The sequence below is a fragment of the Lepidochelys kempii genome, chromosome 2 (assembly GCF_965140265.1).
Source record: "Lepidochelys kempii isolate rLepKem1 chromosome 2, rLepKem1.hap2, whole genome shotgun sequence".
Taxonomy (NCBI): domain Eukaryota; kingdom Metazoa; phylum Chordata; order Testudines; family Cheloniidae; genus Lepidochelys; species Lepidochelys kempii.
This window is the reverse complement of record NC_133257.1, coordinates 32,589,168-32,610,869: the sequence shown is the minus strand read 5'-3', so window position 1 is coordinate 32,610,869 and position 21,702 is coordinate 32,589,168. Positions and strand designations below refer to the sequence as shown.

The 21,702-nt window shown below is 41.9% G+C and overlaps 2 protein-coding genes across 6 annotated transcripts in view; one reads left to right on the top strand and one right to left on the bottom strand.

Annotated features, from left to right (window-relative positions):
* The window catches only part of NUDCD1 (NudC domain containing 1), a 149,799-nt gene extending 144,145 nt beyond the window's left edge, over positions 1 to 5,654 (bottom strand). Inside the window, exon 1 of one of the 2 annotated variants that reach the window (XM_073330307.1) lies at positions 5,408 to 5,654. In XM_073330307.1, the coding sequence (XP_073186408.1) occupies positions 5,408 to 5,525 (118 nt within the window). In that variant the 5' untranslated portion in view covers positions 5,526 to 5,654. The remainder of the gene's footprint in view (positions 1 to 5,407) is intronic. The other variant, XM_073330308.1, reaches the window with a different exon arrangement.
* On the top strand, positions 5,194 to 13,292 carry ENY2 (ENY2 transcription and export complex 2 subunit). 4 transcript variants are annotated; one of them, XM_073330312.1, is made up of 5 exons: positions 5,194 to 5,617; positions 8,541 to 8,636; positions 10,184 to 10,254; positions 11,895 to 11,969; positions 13,023 to 13,292. In XM_073330312.1, exons 2-5 carry the CDS (start codon positions 8,569 to 8,571, stop codon positions 13,097 to 13,099), a joined length of 291 nt encoding a protein of 96 aa, XP_073186413.1. In that variant the 5' UTR covers positions 5,194 to 5,617; positions 8,541 to 8,568; the 3' UTR covers positions 13,100 to 13,292. The 4 variants fall into 4 exon arrangements, with proteins under 4 accessions (XP_073186413.1, XP_073186411.1, XP_073186415.1 ...); XM_073330310.1 differs by lacking the exon at positions 5,194 to 5,617 and adding an exon at positions 5,874 to 5,982; XM_073330314.1 differs by lacking the exon at positions 5,194 to 5,617 and adding an exon at positions 6,073 to 6,097.
* The last annotated feature ends 8,410 nt before the right edge of the window (positions 13,293 to 21,702 follow it).

Genomic DNA, 21,702 nt, shown 5'->3' with positions numbered 1-21,702 from the left:
ACAAAAAAGCAGTCATGCAACTCTGCCCAGCAGTATGTTTTGGGTGCCCAGAGCAGCTGACAGAGAGGTTAATCACTGTGGGGCAGGACTGAGGAAAACCTGGCTGGTGGCTCCTACCCTGTGCTGGGCTCAGCTGCTAGTCCCAGCTGAGTTGGGGAGGACGGGACTTTCTCAGACAGCATACAGGGCCAGGTCAGACCCACCCCCAGATTTCTCCCCAGGCTTCAGGAAGTTCTGCAAACTCCCACCCACCACCACCCCATTTCTTGCACCCATCACTCCTCAGTTGCAGGGGGAGGGATCACTGTACAGGGAGCTGCTTCCCCATCCACCTAACTACGTGCATCCAGACCCTTTTGCCAAGCCTCACCCCACTCCCCCCGCACCCAGAACCTCTTCTGCCAAGCCTCATTTCCCCTGCACCTGGAACACCCCAACGAGCCCCCTGCACCCAGATCCCCACTCCCCCAGCATCTGGGCCCTGCACCGAACCCCCCACACCCAGACCTCCCTGCCGAGCTCTATTCCCCCCCACACACACCCAGACTCCCCCAGCTGAGCCCTAACCACTTTTACCTGGACCCTCCCTGCAGAATCCCATTACCATTGCACCCAGAACCCCTCAACAAGCCCCTATGTATCCAGATCCCCCCTGCACCCACCACTGAGCTGCCCACATCCAGATTGCCCCACTCAGAACCCTCTCAACTCACACCTGTATCCCTCTACACTTGGATTCTGCTGGGCTGAGCCTCCCTGCCCACACCTGGTGCACCTGGCATAGAGGGACAGGGGGTATTTCTGCGGCAGGCCCAGTCCTTGCGCTGTGCCACAGTCGGGTACAGCCTCAGCGCTGAGTCCGTGTCCTGCGGGCGGAGCTGCAGAGTGATCTCCCACCTCTGCAGAGCCAGTGGCCTGTGCTCCCCGGTGCCATACTGGAGTCTCCAATTTTATTTGACAAATAAAATCTGCAGAATTTTAAAATATTGTGTGCATAATTTTTTTTTTGCACATAATTTTTCATTTTTTTTGGTGCAGAATACCCTCAGGAGTAATTTTTCCGAGATGACACCATTTTAATCATCAAGAAAATGTCAAATGCATGTTTTTAATTAGGTGACACTTTCATCCATGTTCAGAAATTTCTGGAGAAAAAAAAGTGTCTCATGACGTTTACCTCCATTTATTTATACTTCTAAAAAGATTAGCAAGTACTTTTTTAATGTGCAAATTATACAGTCAAAATGAAATGGTTTTCTTTTGCACCCATATTGGACACAGGAGCATCATATTTAAGTCAGCGTGTGGACACTTTTGTTTAGGATGAAATTTTAATGCTGGGAGTCTGCCTCAGGCTGCCCTTTTAAAAAAAAAAATTCAGCCATGTCTGAGAGGGAGACTAGTAAAAATACATTGTTGTACACATTAAAACATTCCGGAGACCTTTTCTGAACAGCTCTAGTGCTCCTACGCTTTGGAGCAGGGATTTAAAATTTGGCATCATAGAAGTTAATGCCTTTTGAAGTCCCTGTGGAAATTCACCTACATTTGGTTAAGTTAAAAGCCTTTGTAAAAATCAGTTTACACATGCTCAGTAAAGATTTCCTACATTTTAGCAATTCAGTTCACTAAGATCCCATCCACACTGAACATGTTCCAGTCTGGGACTGAGCACCTGAATGGAGGAGAGCAGGGAGCCTGTCTCTTCTGTATTCTTAATGCCCCCTTGTTGTGCTCAATCAAAGTGGAGAAGGGAACTGCCCGATTCGAATGCAGAGGGAACAAGAGTGGAACCTGAGTTGTGGATAGGACTGGAGTGTGGCAGGGAGTGGGAGAAGGAAACCAGCACCGGATCACTGACATGAAGCCAGATGTGGAGACTGGAACTGGAAGCTGGGGGTCGGATTGGAATGAGGAGTTGGGAGACTGAACAAGTGAAGTGGAAGGAGAGAAGACTGAGATCAGATGAAGAGCCATGGGCAGGGATTGGGAGTAGGATGAGAAGCCCCAGGAGTAGAGACTGGGACTAGTCAGGTGAAGAGAATGGGACTCAGATGAGGAGCCTGAGGTGGGGGAGAGACAGAACTAGGATAGAACAGACTGTGCTCACTAGAACCTGGAATGGAATCCAAGATTTGAGTCTCACCATTCCTCTCATGACAGAAAATATATGTGAAACTAACTGGCCAAGTGTCCCATCCCACCTCTAGTGCTGGTCCACACAGAGAATGGCAACCTACTAATGCTATTAGTTACTCCATTAGCTCAAATAGCAGAGGTCTAAGCAGTGGATCTGAAGGATCCAACCCTGCTGATGAGCCATGTGAGTGTCAACATAATGTGACGGAATTTGTCCTTGCAGTTTACTTTAACTAGCTTGCAATTTACACACAAAAAATGATAAAAAGAACATTAGGGAGTCCTGTGGAAAAGATTGTATGTGACCATCAGAATGCATACACAAAAGGAGGCCAAATTAAAGTTGCACAGGCAACCTTAATTCTGGCTTTTCCTAACTTTGAGTGCTTAGTTTTACAACCTTAATAACAGTCTTAACAGTTTTTGTGTGCTCATGGTACACCTGAAGTCTTACATTCATGTGCTTATACAATAGATTTCTCTTATCAAACTCAATTGTAAAAGAAAAGCCCTGATGAAGTCAAACAGTACTAACATAACTGTTTATCAATAACTTCATAGCAATGTAAACTGACACTGCATTATAAGTGTCTAATGAAAAGTGGACAAGAATACTCCGATGGAACAGACTCTACCAAATAAGTTACCCCAATGTTCGGTCTGTACAGTCAACCAACACATATATAATACATAAGAGCAAGAATTCCAGATCAGACAACTGGTCTATTTAGGCCACACTCCTGCTTCTGATTCTGGACAACACAGGTTCTAATGTACTCTCATGAATAAAGTTCCACAGAACAGTGTTTGAGGTTCTTTTACTGATCTTATTACTGCCATCATCTAAGAAGTGCTGCCAGAATAGAATACTGCAAACATCTCTGCATGCGTCTTCAAGAACCCTTAACTATTGCAATACTCTTAGGTTGCTCCAATACAGCACACTGAACTCCATGACTATACCTCATGACTTCAACAGGACTCCACACGTGCACAGGATCTATCCTTATGGTTCCTAGTGCAAGATCAAGTCCTCAGACTACAACTTCTTCAGGACAGGGTCTCTGTCTTTCTACGGTACATAACCTAGCATATTTTGGTTATTACCATACTAAAAAATAATAAACTATACAAGGACTTAGATTTCAGCTACTACAAAACCGCCAACTAAAACTACAGCTATGTCTAATGTGCTCTTTGCATGGGCTGAACATTAAAGTCTTGCTTTTCAAGTTAAAGCACTTTAGTCCTAAGACATCTTATTTATAAAAGATTTACAAAGTATGGAATCAAAACTGATCAATAAGATGTCTTGCCCATGACAACATGATTAATGTTTTATTACAAGACATGCCCTGAAATATGAAACACACAGTGCATTCCAACCATGCATATTGATTGTAATTATAACTATCAGCTGAATAAGCCATTTTCCTTTCTGATCACACATTGGGCTCAGATATTGAGCTTCAGTGATAAAAATTAGACCCTACTACATACAGGACTAAGAAATTGTAACCTGGGTGGAAAAGTAATTGACCTACCATCTATAAAATAAATCAAAGGTTTTCTGAAGACCATCTTCTGAAACCTCCACAGACAAGCTTTGCAACTCAGCTACATTTACAGAAAAAAAAAAATGCAAAATACGCTCGTTTACCATCCTCTTGTCCTCCCATTCCATTCCCCAATTTCTTCTATTTCTTCACCTGATGGGTCCAATCATAATCCTAGACTCCAAGCTCTCTGGGGCAGGAGCTATTTTTGTTTGTACAGCATCTAGCACAACACAGATGCTACTCTGAATAACATTCAGTGTTTTTCTTAAAGTTCCATCTTATAGCCATTTTATATAAAAATCTCAGCTTCCATTAGAAAAAAAGTGCATCTCTAGCTCTTATGACTGAAGAGACAAAGCTTAAATTGTGAACCACACAAAGAACGAGGAGTCCAGTGGCACATATTTATTTTGGCATAAGCTTTCGGGGGTAAAAACCCCACTTCTTCAGATACATGAACCACAGGCTCAAAAACCAAAAGGCAAATTAAAAAAGAACAAATTTGTTTTTAAAATCTTATGATTTTGAGATCCAGTTCATGATTTTTAAACACTTAAGGTTGGCAATACTAGCGTCTGCATACAGGCAGCTCCTGTATCTCTGCTGCTGCTCATAATTTTCCCAAGCAGCAAAAGAGTGACGTTAAAAGGCCTCAAGGTCAGTTTGAGAGCCCCTGTTCTGTGAGCAGCTTTGAAACTAACAAAGAACATGTAAATTTCACATGTGACAGTTCACATCTTAGGCAGGCTATAAATACACACACTAGCTATTCACCAGGAAAAGGACTCCCAAAAAATACGGGATGAGGGAAGAATACAGAAAAACCTCAACCCATAGGAGCCTGGGAGACAAACACACTGTCAGAAGTCTTAGAATGGGAAGGAAAAAAATGGGCTCCTCCTTCCCTTCCAGAAACCAGAAGATCTGAGGGCTTCAAATTCATCAGGACACCTATTAGGAAGGGGCTGATCTAAAAGATGGAGCCAAGTGTAGGCTCCAAGGACCCCACTACAAGAGGACATCAGGATACTACTGATGAAGGCCAATGGGGAGAGGGGAGCATTACAAGCACAACCACGTGTTAACGAAATATTAACGATGAAATGCTAAAACCCCCAAAGCCAACAAAACTCAGAAGTGACCTGAAGACCAACAGAGGCTCGAGAAAAAAAGAAAAGGAGTTCTTGTGGCACCCTAGACTAACAAATTTAGGCTTTAGAGAAAGCGCAGGCCTACACCAGGAGTAGAGAAGGCTTCTGCCAGCAGCTCTATCAGTCAAGGACAGCGGCCCTGGCCTCACCGGCGACCTCTGCCTAGAGGCAAATGCCCCAAGACCTGGAACAGCCATCTTAAAAGTTTCCCCGCCGGCCTGGGGCTTTCCGTGGCGAGGGGCTGCCCAAGGCCCCGGAGACTGTTTCCCCAACCCCTGCCCTGCAGGCGAGCACAACAGCAGCTTGCCAGCCACCTGGGGCGGGAATGACTTTACCCCGCACGGACGGGCAGCCACCTCTGCCCGGGGGCCAGCAGCTGGGGCGCAGCAAAGCAACCCGCGGCGGGGAGAAGGCTTCAACAACAAGGACAAACAAACGCAGGCTCCTGCGAGGCCCGGCCCCAGCAGCACCCGCAGCGCTGCCGCCCCAGGGCTCCCCTGCCAGAGGCAGCTCCCCCTCAGGAGCCCGAGCAACACCGGCCGCGGCCGCGCCCCTCACCCGAGTCCAGCCCCAGCTGGTAGCAGGCCAGCGGCTCCAGGGAGAGCTTGTAGCCCTCGAACTTGGGGTCCAAGAGCAGCCGCTTCACCCGCAGGGAGCAGTTGGCCACCGCCTCCATCCCCGGCCAGGCCCGTAGCTACCGCCTGCGACGAGGGGGAAAGTTTGGAAGGAGACTTTGTGTGAGAAGCGCGGGGGCCTTTACTGGCTCAGGTAAGGCGCATGCAGAGCGTGGAGCACCCTGGGAATGGTAGTTTTAGGGCTCTAGCCGCAAGGGACTGCTGCTGTCAGTCGCCAGGCATGTCGGGAGTTGTATGCCGCACGGGGGCGTCCGGAACGCGGGGCATGCTGGGAGTTGTAGTTCCAGCCTCCGAGGGAACCGGCACGTCCGGCCGCCCAGACCTTAGGCCACACTGGGAGTTGTAGTTTTTAAATTGAGCGAGGGACGACATCGTCCCGCACTCCATTTCCCAGGGTCCCCCGCGCGAAGGGGCGGGCAAAAGCTTGGCCGGGCTGGATTCTCCCGGGGAGACGGCGTCGCTTTCTCCTTCCACAGAGCTGGGCGCGCCGCCGCGGGGGTGAGTCCTGGGGCCCCGAGCCGGGTTCGACGCTCCGCTGGAGGGGCCCGGGGCGCGCTCAGAGCGGGTGGGGAGCCGCGGGGCTCGGCCTGAAATCCCCACCCGCAGCCGCGCGGTTGGTTTCCCGGCTCTGGGGCCGGGCCCGAGCTTCCCCACGCCGCGGGCCGCAAAGGGCTGCGAGCCTTGGCTTGGCCCCATGCCTTGGGGGGAGGGATCGCTCAGTGGTTTGAGCATTGGCCTGCTAAACGCAGGGTTGTGAGTTCAGTCCTTGAGGGGGCCATTTAGGGATCTCGGGGGTGGGGGGATTGGCCCTGCTTTGAGCAGGGGGCTGGACTAGATGTCCTGCTGAGGTCCCTTCCAACCCTGATACTCTATGACTCCCTGGCGGGGCCCGGCGGCTGCGCTGTGGCGACCCCTCCCCTGCAGTGGGTGTACTTCAGCCCCGACTCACAGGGCCTGGGGTTGGTCACTGGCTGGAGGGAGGGGCGGGGGTCTGGTCATCGCCCCGAGATGTGGTCACTCCGTGGGGGGTGGGGAGAAGGTGGGTCACTGGGCGGGGAAGTGTGGGAGAATGGGGTCCGGTCACTGGCTGATGATGGGAGTTGGGAGGGAGGGGGGTCTGGTCACTGGCTGGGGGTGGAGAGACGGCAGGTTATTGGGGAGTGGTGATGGTTGTCCCTCTCTATCAGATGTGCTATGGAGTCTCTATCTTGCTCCTGTAGAGGCTCGGCAGCAGAGTACAAAGGACCTCTGGTTGAATGTTATCTGAGCTCAACTCTTCTAACTTTATAGTATCTCACCCCCACTTTGCTAAATCTGTGCTGCAGCCTTCTGTGCTGGCTGTTGCATCATTACACAGGGAGGAGAGAGTGATCAGTTCAGTAAGACTGACACATGCACAGCTGAATTTGATCGTCTCCAGTTTCTTATTTGACAATGTCAGAGAATCACTCCATAGTTCAGGGCAGATAGCAGCCTTTCCTCAAATCAGGGCTGAAATACCAGAACTCGAAGTAAGGTGATAGAGCTGTGGGTCTGAAGTGGCTCAAGTGAGTTAGTTCCGTTAGTCCTTTTATGAACATTAAACTATAATTCTTTATCTGTCCTCCCTTTCCTTTAGTGGTGGAGAAATTATCATGTGAACAGATTATCACAGGAAGATCTGGTATTTAGGAGCAAAAGTTTTCTACATACCTTCATCAAAATTTCTGGCGATCTCTAATTAGAGCCATGGATTTAATAACTGTAGAGAGACAAGGTGGATAAGGTAATATCTTTTACAGTAAAACCTTAGAGTTACGAACACCAGAGTTATGAACTGACTGGTCAACCACATTCCTCATTTGGAACTGCAAGTATGCAATCAGGCAGCAGCAGAGACCAAAAAAAAAAAAAAAAAGCAAATACAGTATAGTACTGTGTTAAAGGTAAACTACTAAAAAAGAAAAAGGGAAAGTTTAAAAAAACAAAAAGATTTGAGCAGGTAAAGAAACTGTTTCTGTGCTTGTCTTGTTTAAATTAAGACGGTTAAAAGCATCATTTTCCTTCCGAATAGTAAAGTTTCAAAGCTGTATTAAGTCAATGTTCAGTTGTAAATGTTTGAAAGAACAACCATAATGTTTTGTTCAGCGTTACAAACAACCTCCATTCCTGAAGTGTTCATAACTCTCAGATTCTGTTGTATTGGACCCATTTCTGTTGGTGATGGAGACAAGCTTTTAAGCTTACATGGAGCTCTTCTGGACTGAAGAAGAGTTCTGTGTAAGTTCCATAACTTTTCTCACCAACAGAAGTTGATCCAACAAAAGAGATTACCTCACCCACCTTGCGACTTAAATATCCTGGGAACAATATGGTTATCGCACCACTACTTTAAGAACTGTGACAGTTTTTCTCTTTTTACCAGCATTCTAAAGTGGGGTGAATGTGCAGAAAACACTAGTTTATCAGGAAGCAAAGATTATCATATACAATTTGGCTGGGTCATCAGCAGTGAACAGTAGTTTCTGAATTTATGTGAGGACAGTAAGGTTCAATCGTGATCACTTTGCTGAGTTCTGTTTATCAGTATTTCTGATATAAACAATGTGTGATTGATGACTTATTGTGACTGTCTTCAGTAAGTTGAGTTAACATCTTTCTCTTGTCTAATTGTGTAAATTAAACAAATGCCAAAAACTGAGAGGTCTATACTCAAAATGCTGCAGCTGCGCCGCTGTAGCACTTCGGTGCAGGTGCTACCTATGCTGACAGGAGGGGTTCTCCTACTGGTAATCCACCTCCCTGATGTGATTGCCAGGTTGCTGGAAGAATTCTTCTGTCAGTCTAGCACTGGCCATCTGGGGACCTAGGTCAGTTTAACAATGCTACTCCGGGAGTGGATTTTCCACACCTTTGACTGACATGGTTAAGCCGACCTAATTTTCTACTCTAGACCAGGCCTAACAAACTGTAGAGAGCATAAGGGAAATTTAATTGTTTAATTACATACATGTTTTCTTATGTTGCAAATGATTAGTAAACAATGCTATTAAAATCTTTTTTTTATAATTTTATAGATTTGCTGTGGAAATCTAGGTTTTCAAAATGAATAAAGATGCACAGATGAGAGCAACTATTAACCAAAAACTAATAGAAACAGGAGAGCGAGAACGGTAAGTAGATTTTTTTTTCTTATATGGTTTTTATGCTTATTAAATGTCATAAAATGATGTAGCGTGAAGGATGTCCTAAAAAGTAAAAAAAGCTAAATCCCTCCTATAATTCTAAATGCTGCAAAACAGTTGAGAAAATCTTGTGTGTTATACCAGTAAAGAAGACTTAATTAAAATATTCAAAAGTAAGGAAAAATAAACCCTCTCGGCCAGTTTTTAACTAAAACAAAAAAGCTGGTAAAATAATAAGAGTTGGGAAAGTTGGCTTATAAATCCCAAGTGAACACCGATGATGTTGTTAATGGAGAAAACATCTTTGTACAGATCTAAAATTACACTGTTAAACAACGAGGTTCCAATTTATTCTCTTTTCAGGCCAAGAGGGAGAGGTGCAGTCTCCTTACTGCACAAATAAAATCTAAGCATGGTATCAGGATTGTGTTCTGTTACATACAATGGTGGAGCAGTAGAATTTTTTCTTGAATTCAAATTATCCAAAACAACAAAGCAACCACAATTGCTTTAATTTGGTCTTCCACAGGGGTTCTCAAACTTGGGGGTCGGGACCCCTCAGGGGGTCGCAAGGTGATTACATGAGGGGTCGCCAGCTGTCAACCTCCACCCCAAACCCCGCTTTGTCTCCAACATTTATAATGGTGTTAAATTAAAAACACTTTTTTTATATATTTATAAGAGGGGTCGCACTCACAGGCTTGCTATGTGAAAGGAGTAACCAGTAAAAAAGTTTGAGAACCACTGGTCTTCCAGAATCCCCTACCTTGTCCTTCCTCATCCAAACATCTTACCTCTTAACAACTTACTGGTCAAAGAGGACTAGACTTCACGCTTCAGATTGTTGGTCCAACTCCTTCAGTCAAAAATGGGGGATTGCTTGAGCAAAGCAGGATAGTCGAAGGTTAAATGCGCCCCCAGCCCATGGCGTAAAGGACTGAAATTTATGCTACTAAGCCACTATGCTAGTTTATGACATCTTATTCTAATTTGTTTCTCCTTCACCTCTTTAAGTATTATCCCACTGCTTTCCCATATCCAGTGTACCCCCGGCAGTAAAGGAGGGTTGCTCCCGTGCTCCTTCACAAATAGCTGAAGGAATAGAATAGAGTGAACCTGTCTTGAATCCTTTTCAGTTTTGTTCAGCATTTGTTGATTGTGCTGAGAGGAGGTAATATACCAGGCAAGTTCCCCCTTTCCTAGACTTCTCTGATGATAAAAATATCACAGGATATTCAATGCCCAGTTTAAATCTCCAATGAAAACATAGTTTGGATACTTCAAATTTAGAGTTGCAAGCATTTCTTTGAAATCAAGTCACTTACACTGAAAGTCACTTACTCTTACTCCTGGCCATCTTGGATCCCTTTGAATAGAGTAGCTTATTTTATTTCGCAGCATGAATTAGTGTGCAGCTGTGCATACAAAGGCTTACAGTGATGTATTTTTTATAACCTGCTTTGAAGTGAAATATTCTTTCTTTGCTGTTAAAACCACTTTTTCTTCTAGTAAGTTTAATTTTGTCATCTTTACAGCCTTAAAGAGCTGCTAAGAGCCAAATTAATTGAATGTGGCTGGAAGGATCAGTTGAAGGCACACTGTAAAGGTAATTAAGGTTAACTACATTCAATACCCTTAGTTATTGCCTAAGGTAAGAGAATAGGTGCATCACTGCTAGCCAAATAAAAGTTCCAGATGAAAGCTTGACTACCTGAAAGTCAGTTTGAATAAGACGGAGATAATGCTATTGGGCAAGAGAGCATCTTGGAGAAATGTGGGAGGCAGGGTATGAATGCTTTCTTATGGGATACTTTCTCACACCTGTACTCACATTGGTGATTTGTAGTTTTGGAATCATCTTGGATGTATCTCTGTTCACGAATTCTCAGGCAACCTGGGTAGCCCAAAATGCATTTTCACATCTTTGGCTGATGTTGAGTTTTTGATATTTCCTCTGATTTGGACCTCATTGTAGTTGCCGAGGTCTGCTGTATTTAAGGTTCTAAAATGTGTGACTGCTTGATTGCTAACATCTAAATAACTGATTCCGATACAGTTTTTCATTTTGACAAGAGATTTTCATTTCACAAGAGGATAAAAGCAAAAGCAGCAAGCAGAGAGGTATGCCATAAATAATAGGAGGAGTGCTTGTGCTTTCTTTTTTTGTGAAAATTTTTCATGAAAATCACCGATTTAGATGAAGGAAAACATCATCAGATTAACTGCTAAGTACCAAACTTTTGTTTTCAAGTGTCTATAGTAAAGGTAAATAGTGAATGTATTAAATTTAGATAAAATTCTTATTACCAAAATGTTCAGCTTCCATGGAGGGCTAATAGCTTTCTAAACCAGCACATGATTGTTTTCCTGTTAAGAGCAAAAAAACAAAACAAAACAAAAAACTTTGAATATTGACTTTTAACGTTTCTTCTGATCAGATTTACTCTGCCCAAATGGCATTTTTTATGGCAGTCACAGTACATTTTTCAATAGTTTATAGTGCTAGGATTATTCAGTTCTGTTGTCAACTGAAACATTTTACAGTATTGGTTACAACAGTCATTATTTACAAATACAGAGCACATTCCAACAGTGCAGGACTGTGCTGATCAAAGTTGAAATTCCTTTCCCCAAAAATATTTACTATATTTAAGGAAAGTGATTCTCTGAAAAATAATCCTAATATGCATACTGAAAACACTAAAACATGGAAAGCAGGAAAAATACTGTGTATATGTTTGCTGTAGATCTGATCTTTCTAAAGGAGTACTTTCAAAATTGCTGTTATATTCTTGAGCAATTGACAGTGTAGTATTAGTGTGTTTATCTCTTTAATTGTCTTCAAATCTTTACAGTTGTGCTTCTGGTTAATGTTACATATAATATTTAACTGAAATTACAGCCTTGTTCTGGCTGCAGTTCAAAGACTTGTAAATAATTGCTGCATTGCTACATGCCCAGACAGTGCCTGTCATTGGTATATACAGGATAGATTTGCTAAATGGTGGTCAAGTGACTTTACAGATCTGTGCACTTGCCTTTTCAGGTTCTCATACCACACCCACTGATATAGTAGTAGACTAAATCCACAGTAGGATAACATACATATGATTAATTATAGGATTACATATATATGATTAATCTACATATGCAGGTTTTGTATTATAATCTTTGAATAGGTCTGTTTTTCTAATGAATGGATTTAAACTATTCAACTATTCAAGTGGTTTTCTTGGTCTTCCCTAGATGTAATCAAAGAAAAAGGGTTAGAGCATGTTACTGTTGATGACTTGGTGGCAGAAATCACTCCCAAAGGTAGAGGTAAGAAAAGTAATGTCACTTAATGCAAAAAAAACACCTATTAATTCCACACTAAGCTTACACATTTAAATACTCTAGAAACTTTGTCTAAGCACCAATAACTTGCCCACATTGCATGTAGAGGAAACTATATAATAGCCTAACTAGTAATCACAAATGGGCTACATGTGTAAATTCCTGTTGCCATGAAAGCCTTACTGTTTCTGCGCTGACTCATTTATTTAAAAAAAATATTTTTATATGTAACTTTCTTTGAAAAAGACAGAAAAATCTGCTTAACAATTAAATGCCCCAGTGGTCTCACTGACAGTAGTAGAATTAAGTGCATGTGGTGTATGGGAGAGATGTTTTCATATCTCTATTGTTTTGGCTGGAGACCTCTGTGAGGCTGGGTTAACAGGGCAGTAAGAATATCAGGGGGAGGGGGCAATAACAAGAGCAGCAGCAAGAGAGACAATTTGCATCTCATGAAGAAAAGTGCTTTGTGTTAGTCTCCTTTTTGCAGTCCACTCAGTTGCCCCACAGCCAGTCAGGCCATCTAGGAAACCTCTAGTGTTAAAGAAGGTAAAGCTGTTTTAAAAAAAAAAAAAAAGGCCCACCCGCCCAGGGCTGAAGCCCTTGAGCTTCAGCTTTAGCCAGCTCGCCCACCTGGGGCAGTGGGGCTTGTCTCCTGCTCCTCTGGGCAGGCTCCTGAGGTCATGTAGTAATTTTTGTTGTCAGAAGGGAGTCACGGTGCAATGAAATTTGAGAATCGCTGCCCTAGCTCTTCTCTTCAGAGAACAGAGCTTATGGGGGAGAACAGAGCTTATGGGGCAGAAAGTGAGTCAGATCCTTTGCTGCTGATTGCATCCCACCTACTGCCGAATATAAATCCTTCCTTTCTTCTTTGGACTGCTCTCCAACCCCAACAGGAGATTGCTGAATTGGCTGGTGGAGTTCTAAGAAAGTCTATCATGCATCAGAATTGCAGGGTCAACTTATGATATACTGCGCTACATATATCTTTTTCTTTTTCCCCTATTTCTTACCTGCTTTTTTTTATTTGTATTTCAGCTTTGGTACCAGACAGTGTAAAGAAAGAACTCCTACAAAGAATAAGAACCTTCCTTGCCCAGCATGCCAGTCTTTAAGATTGACATTAATTCTGAGTACAGTATTTTTGTGTGTCTGTATTATGTAAGTCATGCCAGAAATTGGAATACATTTTTCATGTTTTAGAATTTAAGTTCATTTTTGTATGATTAGTTACAGGTGTATCATTATACTGCATTAATTTCTTAAACTTGCTGTTTTAATAAAAAAAAAAACTTTTGTGGTTATGTATGTTTTGAAGGCTCTTATCTTCTGTTATATTGAGTGATTTTTAAGCTGGTGACATGTTAATTTCCAGGCATCTTTTGCTACTTTGCACTAAGTCATTACATTAAATCAATACATTTTTTATGATTTTTGAATACATCAACCTAGTAAGTACAAACACATTTGTTATGCTTATAAGAAGCACACATGATCTTTTTCAGGGAAAAAGGCAACATGCCGCCTTTTTTGAAAATACAACAGTTAGCATATGCATTCAATCTCTCACACACGTCCTGCAGATGGTCTTATAGTTAACAATGTGTCATAGCTCGAGTCAATCTAATGGCCAGTTAGATTGAGCACGAGTGAGGAACTGAGCTCTGTCACTAGCGATTCGATGCTCCGAGATTTTGCAGGTCTGAACCCAGAGTTCTATGGCAAAACACCCCAGCTTTATACTTGTAAATTCCCACTTTAGTCTATGGATTTTGAGTCTGTAAGTGGTGTTAATCTTGGGGTTTTCCACTGTTATTTGTTGTCTCGCCTTCGGGGGTGTTTGCCTCACCTTTGAGGTCGTCAATGCTGCTAACTCGTTTAGCATCAGATGCAATGGATTTTTTCTGATTGTTTCCTGCTGTCTCTCCAAGTCTCTCACTTCTTCTTGACCATCTGGACATTGTGATGGCTTTCACACTCACCCTTAACCATGCACACATCCTTTACTCGCACCAAACAATTTTACAGAAAATTTCAGACAAGTTTACATTTTAGAAAGGGTTATATGCAATGTTCCCTCTAATTTTTGACAGGCCGTGTGCGCAAAAAATTTCTTCTGTGCAAATTGTTGTGCTTCTGTGCAAATTTTTGTGTGCACAGTGTTTTGCTGTGTGCGCAGGGTTTCGGAGCTGTGTGCACGCACACACGCACAGCTTAGAGGGAACAGTGGTTATATAGTTATTAAAGGGATTACAAAAGAACCTTACACAACTTCGTTTGCAATGCAGATAAGAAACAAGACCTTATAGCAAATACTGTGATGTAAACTTATCCTAAAACAAAAGGTGACCATAATCAGCCATAAGGACTGTTCTGGTCTGTTCCTGCCTTAACATCAGTTCAGACACAGGCAGCCTGTCTGATGCGTTTCTACCAATGGCCCCTTAGGCCATTCCTTTCTGCTATTCAAAAAGGGTGGCTGGCAGGATATGGTCAAATCATACATTAATACATTTATTACATGCTACATTAATATATCCTTCATTCTAAATTATACAAAATACGAACATAAAATCCTACTACTACATATTCACTCTTTCAAAAATGTGTGTAAATATAGAAATGCAGATCTGAAAAAAGTAATTATCTGGACATTAGAACAGTATTCTGTTTGTTTAGTATGGTCAATAGTTGGATTGCACCAAGCAAAATAAGGACTCTGTACAAAATTCTTTTGATGACATTCTTCCCACCAAGTACTTAACCAATATCCCATATGGTGACAGAAATTTACAAAAGGGGCTTTCTTTGAATTTTTTTTTAGGTATATAATTTATAGGACTTGTGGATAATTGTTGAACCTGGATCCACATTCTAGCTTCACCAAAAGCTGCTTTAACTTCTTTCTTTAGTTAAAAAGAAATGCTGCTACTGCTGCTTAACAACTGCAGTGTTCCACCCTTACAGCATTCCAGTGGTGTATGAGATCCAGTTATGTTTCAGTACACTTCATATAGAGAGGCCGTTCTGGATAAAGGTGCTACATACTGGCAAATTTTTTCTTTTTCATCAAGCTGGTGAATCTAAAATTCTGACTAGAACAGACACAAATTGAAACAATAAATAATTGTACTGAAATAACTTATCATCATCATCATCACTCCCATAGCGGTATTGGTCATTGAGGCACCATCATTGATGAGGAATCAACCAATTTTCTCCATCCCTGACAATTGTATCTCAGTACTTGAGTCTCCGCGAAGTCCATTCCTGTCAACTCTTTTATGTTATCAGTCAAGGTGGATTTGATTTAAATCAAATTGATTTAAATCACTAGTCAGGAAGACTCGATTTAATCATGGATTTCTAAATAAAAGTGCATTCTTGTTGGTTGTTATAACCTTGATACATATTCTTCATAACTCAGAGATAGATATAGGTTTCATTTTTAGAAGGTACACACTATATATTTTTAAAGTGATTTATTTTGAAAACTTCTCAGATTAGTTTTACAGCTATATCAGAAAATGAATGATTGTTTGGTTATTTCATAAAGGTAATTGAAGCAGATATTTAGGAAGTCATGGAAAGGGGAACTATCTCCAATTCAATAGATTAATCATTAATATTTGGAGGATTTTTTTGCCATGCTGTATTAGGAGGAGAACATCACCAGACAGACTTTTAAATCGTTTTATTTAATCAAAACGACGACGTTATGTATTCTGGATTTTTTTCTTCAACAGCAAACATACAATATTTTAACAAAACAAGCATATGAATTTTTGAATTTAGTTAAACATTAAATTTTTTTAAAATCAGGTTTGTTTTTGTTAAAGTTGTTTTTAACTAAAATAGTTAAGTCAATTTTTTAAAAAAAAATATTTCAATGTCAACCAGGTCAACATGAGAAACTTAAAATATTGGTTTCTGCAGCTAACTCAGTTGTCTTCACCTTCATTTTCCTATTTGTTCATAATAGGGAAAAGAAAAAAAAGCTTTCCTGCTTTTTCAGGCAGGTCCCAAACAATTTCTCAATTTGGAATGAATTAGTCCAAAGGAAGAAAATATTCCTTCTACACAGACAGAAGAAGCTACTGCTGTTAAAAGTGAGATTACTGCTTCAACAGTCACTGAATCCAAGTGCTTAAGTGACTTCCACCAGTTCACAGGTGTGACTTTTTTAAAACATCAGGAGCAAGCATATATTTCTTGAATGGTTCTTATTCCTAAACTGGGTCTCTTTTACGGCCTGCTGCCGTATACTATAGGTTTGCCCTTCTAGTGAGACAATGGTATGGTAGATCTCAAATCAATGAAGGCTACACTTAAGACTTCTGGAATATGCTGCTCAAACAGTTTCACTTTTGTTTCTACTGCCTGTCCCTCCCTTCTCACATTTATCTCCAGACTACTTCTCCTTAGCCAGATCTATTCCACGCCCAACAATCTTCTCTATTCATTGAACTTTTTGAAACTTTTTTACTTTTAGAGCGAGGTAAGGGATTACTCTGTGTACACAAATTTGCAGAGGGACAATAGGGTTGAGGTCTGTTATTTCTCACCTCTATATATTTATTTACAAACATTTTTGCTGTTAACAAGTATGTTATCTCTGGAGAGACATATCCATAGTTTAAGAACTGAAAAACTAAGCATCTCTGATGGTATCTTCTAGACTGAGCACTGAGTCCCATTGGGTAGATAAAAAGATTAACTTAAATAATCTATACAGAAGCCTCTGGAATCCCATAAAATTGGGTCCCTAATCCATGAACTATTGGAACTCCTTTACAAAACTTTTCTTAAACATGACATGAATATATTGTCTCATACTATAGAATTAGAATGTATAATCCCTATTCCATGATGAGATATCTTTGAGCTATAATATATCTTTCTTTAGATAGGTTTTTTCCTCAAAAAGCATTTTATCAAAAAAATTTGATTTAAATAAAAAAATCCGTTTTTTAAATTTTTTTCTTTTAAATCATTGATTTTTATCCAACCTGCTGTCAATCCATCTATATTCTGTCTATCTTTTCTTCTCTTCCCCTGTACTGTCCCTTGGAGGATCAGCTTGGATAGGCCAGAGGATCTTGCTACATGGCCATACCACTTCAGCTTGCGCTTCTTCGCCGTCGTCAGGAGGTCTTCATATGACCCAGAGCATTGGGTGATGATGTGACGGACCTCTTCATTAGTGACGTGGTCGAAGTAGGAGATGCCTAGGATTTTACGGAAGCATCTGATCTCTACTACCTGTATTTTCCGTTCAAATTCTGCCATAAGGATCCATGTCTCAGACACATACAGAAAAATGGAGATGACCAATGCATGTAGCAGTTTCAGTTTGGATTCCAGGGAGATGTTCTTATTCCTCCAAATTGGCTTTAGCTTTGCCACTGCTGCTGCTGTTTGCACAGTTCCTGCCCGAATTTCTGCCTTGGATCCTTCATCAGTGATGACTGCCCCCAAATACTTGAACTGTTTCACTGTTTCCAGCTGTTGTCCACTGACAGTGATATGTGAGCTGATCCCATCACGTCAGCTCGCCAATCTTGAGAAACGACTGGATAAAACCTCTGCAAAATATGGCATAGAAATCAGTGCAGAGAAATCTTACAGTAATAAAACCCTAAAATGACCATGAACAAGGATGATGGGTGAAGGGCTTGCAGGAGGGAAGACGTGTTTGGCTTTCGCCATGTTCAGTTTGAGTTAGCAGTACACTCAGGAGATAATCAGATAGGCAAGAATGAATGGAGGAGGAGCAATCAGGAGATGAATGAGGCAAATTTTTTTTATAAAGAGAAACCACATGAATCTGAGAACTGGAAAAAGGAATTCTTGTCATTCAAGTCACTGCTAAATGTGTGTTGGATTATATCAGAAAGACTCTTAACACACTACACTGGAAATCAAATGATAAAGCAACCAGCAAGAATGGTGTCCTAGTAGGATTAGCTTTTAAATATGAAATACCAATAAGGTTTTGTTTTAAAAGAAATGTGTGTCAAACTAAACTTTGTGGTGATGGGCACATTTCAAATGTGTAATGAGGGAATGTAAACAAATGGTAGCTATTTTCTACAATTGTATAAATTGTAGATATATAATAGAATGCTAAATGTCATTTTTTGTCCATAGAAATTGTTTTGCCATCTCAAAGTTTCTTCATCTTTGCTCCAGCCAGCCAATATCTGACAGTGTACTACAGGATACATTATAATTTGCTCCTTGTCATGCAACTTGATAGTACTGGGTTCAGTTACTCACAAAATAACTTTGCTATGCTTGATGTGCCACTCCTTTTAGATTTCTGCATATATTTTAAAAAATCCTAAAACATGGGGTTTGGAAGCCTTTGGGGCTGAATGATTAAGGGCTATGGAAACATCTGGACCCTAGAAAGTAACAACCATTTGAGATATTTAGCAGCTGGTACGTGAAATTAAGTAGTAGATTCAATAGAGTTCCTAGTGTCCTTTCCATCACAATTGGCACTTTTATGATCTGATAATATACAGATATGTGCGGACTCAAAAGTATGGTTTTGGTTTTTTGGACAGCAATCAGAATTAAGCACTTACGCTTCTTCAAGTGCTTGCTCATGTCCATTCTAGGTGTGTGCGTGCCCATGTACACAGTCGGAGATTTTTCCCTTAGCAATATCCATAGCGTCAGCTGTTAATTTGTTAATTAACTTTGAGATGGAAAGCTGCTATGTAAGGTTTTTATTTATTACATATTTTGGATGGCACGGAAACTGAACAACATGCTTACCTCTATCTGGATTCCCTCCAGAACAGAGCTGAAGTATACAGATAGAGCAGTTCCTGAGCTGTACCTGTTACATGGGTAAAGGGCCTGGTACTGCAAGGTAATGAGCACCTGCTTGAAAGTGCTGAGTGTCCTCAACTCAGGAACTTGCAGGATTGAGTCCCAAAGACACCTAGGTGTTGTGGTTCTAGCAACTTCTATGAGCATTGAGGTCCCTTTTAAAAAAGATAAGTAACATAGATTATCACTGTCAGGGTTCCTTCCCCACTCTGAACTCTGAGATACAGACGTGGGGACCCGCATGAAAGACCCCTTAAGCTTATTCTTACCAGCTTAGGTTAAGACTTCCCCAAGGCAGAGATTCCTTTCTTGCCTTGGGATCGCTGCCACCACCAAGTGATTTAACATACAATCAGGGAAGGGACCACTTGGAGTCCTATCCCCCCAAAATATTCCCCCAAGCCTACACCCCCTTTCCTGGGGAAGGCTTGAGGATATATCCTCACCAACTGGTTACAAAGGGACTACAGACCCAAACCCTTGGGTCTTAGAACAATGGAAAAATCAGTCAGGTTCTTAAAAAGAAGGATTTTATTTAAAGAGAAGAAGGTAAAAATCACCTTTGTAAACTTAGGCTGGTAGTTAACCTTACAGAGTAGCAGAAAATTCAAAGAGCACAAAGGAACCCCCTCTAGCCTTAGTTTCAAAGTTACAACAAAACAGGGATAAACCTCCCTCTAGCAAAGGGAAAATTCACAAGTTGAGAAAACAAAGATGAACTAATACACCATGCCTGACTATTACTTACAAGTTTGAAATATGAGAGACTTGTTTAGAAATATTTGGAGAACATGGATTGATGTCCGGTCCCTCTTAGTCCCAAGAGCAAATGGCCACAGAAACAAAGAACCCCAAACCCTCCCCCCCCCCGACCCCGATTTGAAAGTATCTTTTGTCCCCATTGGTTCCTTTGGTCAGGTGCCAACAGGTTACTTGACCTTCTTAACCCCTTACAGGTAAGGAGGAATTTAGGCTACCCTGATAGTTATGATAGTTGCAACCTGAAGGCATCAGCCGGACAATGAGGCCTCTTCATACAGAGACCAGAGGCAGTTAGACTCACCAGATACAAGTCCTACCTATTTGGCACCTTCCTAGAAGTCCTGCCTCCAACACAGGTACAGTGGTTCAAGGTTTCCTTTTCCTCCTCCTTTTCTTTGCACTTCAGCTGGACAGAGATGGTTTCTGCCTAACTTTTCATTCCCTCCTGGCCTCTGGCAACTTGGGCTAAAAAAAAAATTTTAAAAGATGACATTCTATTTTTCCTTGGAGACTGTTCTCCAGAGTACTCTTTCCCAGTTACATCCACTACTCTATCTAAACTGGCAGAGCAGTCTTAATAACATTGGTCAAAGAATAAAAGGTGCTCAATTTAATTGGGGATTGGTCCTGCTTTGAGCAGGGGGTTGGACTAGATGACCTCCTGAGGTCCCTTCCAACCCTGATATTCTATGATTCTATGAATTTGTCAAGGACCTTTCAGCAATCTGCAGAAGAGGAATCATCCTTCTTCAGCTCCAGACTTCAGAGCCTCACATACCAGGGACTGGGGCTCAGAGACAAACAAACCCAGATCTGTACAGTCTGCTTAGGTGAGTATGGCCTTCTCAAAGGGCAAGAGAAACCATGTAACAGGTTAGCAAAAGCCTAAATCATTGCATAAGTCTCCTTCACTGGGCTCACTTACCGTAGTAAATGAAAAGCCTTTTATGTCTCCAAGGACTACGTTTCAAAGTGTTAACCAGAAACCTGAAATATCCTCCCGTGTCCTGAAATGGCAATATCTAGGATAAATAGAGCCTTAGAAGAAGAATTTGGGAAAGCACCCACCTAGTCTTCAGCATCCATTTATCTTGAGTAGTATAAGCTGACCTTTCCAGACACTGCCTTTGGAAAGAGAGTTCTTTAGATAAAATTAAATTTTAGACGAGAAGATGGCTTCTCCTGCCCCGCAATATCCTTTGTCTATTTATTTTTATTAATTCCACCTGTCTCTGCCTATTGTCTCACTGCTGGCTGCTATAATGACGAAGGCCATATAAGTAACCTTGTGTTTAGCTCTGACACTCTGGGTATGTCTACACAGAGATAAAAGCCCTGTGGCATGTCCATGGGTGGCCTGGGTCAGCTGACTCAGGCTCATGGGGCTTCGGCTGTGGAACTAAACATTTCTGTGTAAATGTTCCCCTGTATTGAGCAGGTACTGGTTCTATGGCTCCCAAACAAAGAAGGGTGTTTATTTCCTGTATTGCATTGCAGGCACTTGTGAGAGGGATATCTGAAGAGGGAAGGGGAATGAGGAGGTGGGAGGGAGGTAAAGTATATGGTGTAGCCCAATTATGTTACTTCCAGCACCCATTTGTGTGAGGTGACACATTCCCTTGCATGTTGGAAAGCTGGTTTCCAAATGGGGGAAGGTGAGCAAAATGATAAAGCTGGCAGGCGGAGAGGGGGAAATCTGAATCCTTGACTGTTCCGTCAAAACTGGCGCTTTGATGATGACACCTGTTGTGAAGCCACATCAGATTACTTAGAGGCTTTCTTCCTCTGGAATCTGTGTCTCTTCCTGGGAGTCTCTGGAATCTAGAGAATTGTATGGGGTGGAATCTTTGAGCCATCTGCAATCTGCTGAACTTCCATTTGTTTGCAGGAGTTTAGATGCCTAACTAGCATAAAATGGCCCTGGAATCTTTAAGGGTATGTTAACGACTCGTCAGTGTTCTCTGCAAACAACTTCTATCCGTCAAATGAGAGATCCTTGACTGTATTCTGGATTTCTCTGGAGTAGCCAGACAATTTTAGCCACGAAGCCATACACATCACTCCCGCTCTAGAAACAGAAGAGGCTGTGGTCTCTGCAGCATCAAGTGCTACC

Bases quoted from the DNA above. Each gene is read 5' to 3' on its own strand.
- ENY2 (XM_073330312.1), top strand. From the start codon at position 8,569: ATGAATAAAGATGCACAGATGAGAGCAACTATTAACCAAAAACTAATA. The intron at 10,255-11,894 runs GTAATTAAGGTT...GGTCTTCCCTAG, and splicing joins GTTGAAGGCACACTGTAAAG to ATGTAATCAAAGAAAAAGGG. The intron at 11,970-13,022 runs GTAAGAAAAGTA...TTTGTATTTCAG, and splicing joins AATCACTCCCAAAGGTAGAG to CTTTGGTACCAGACAGTGTA.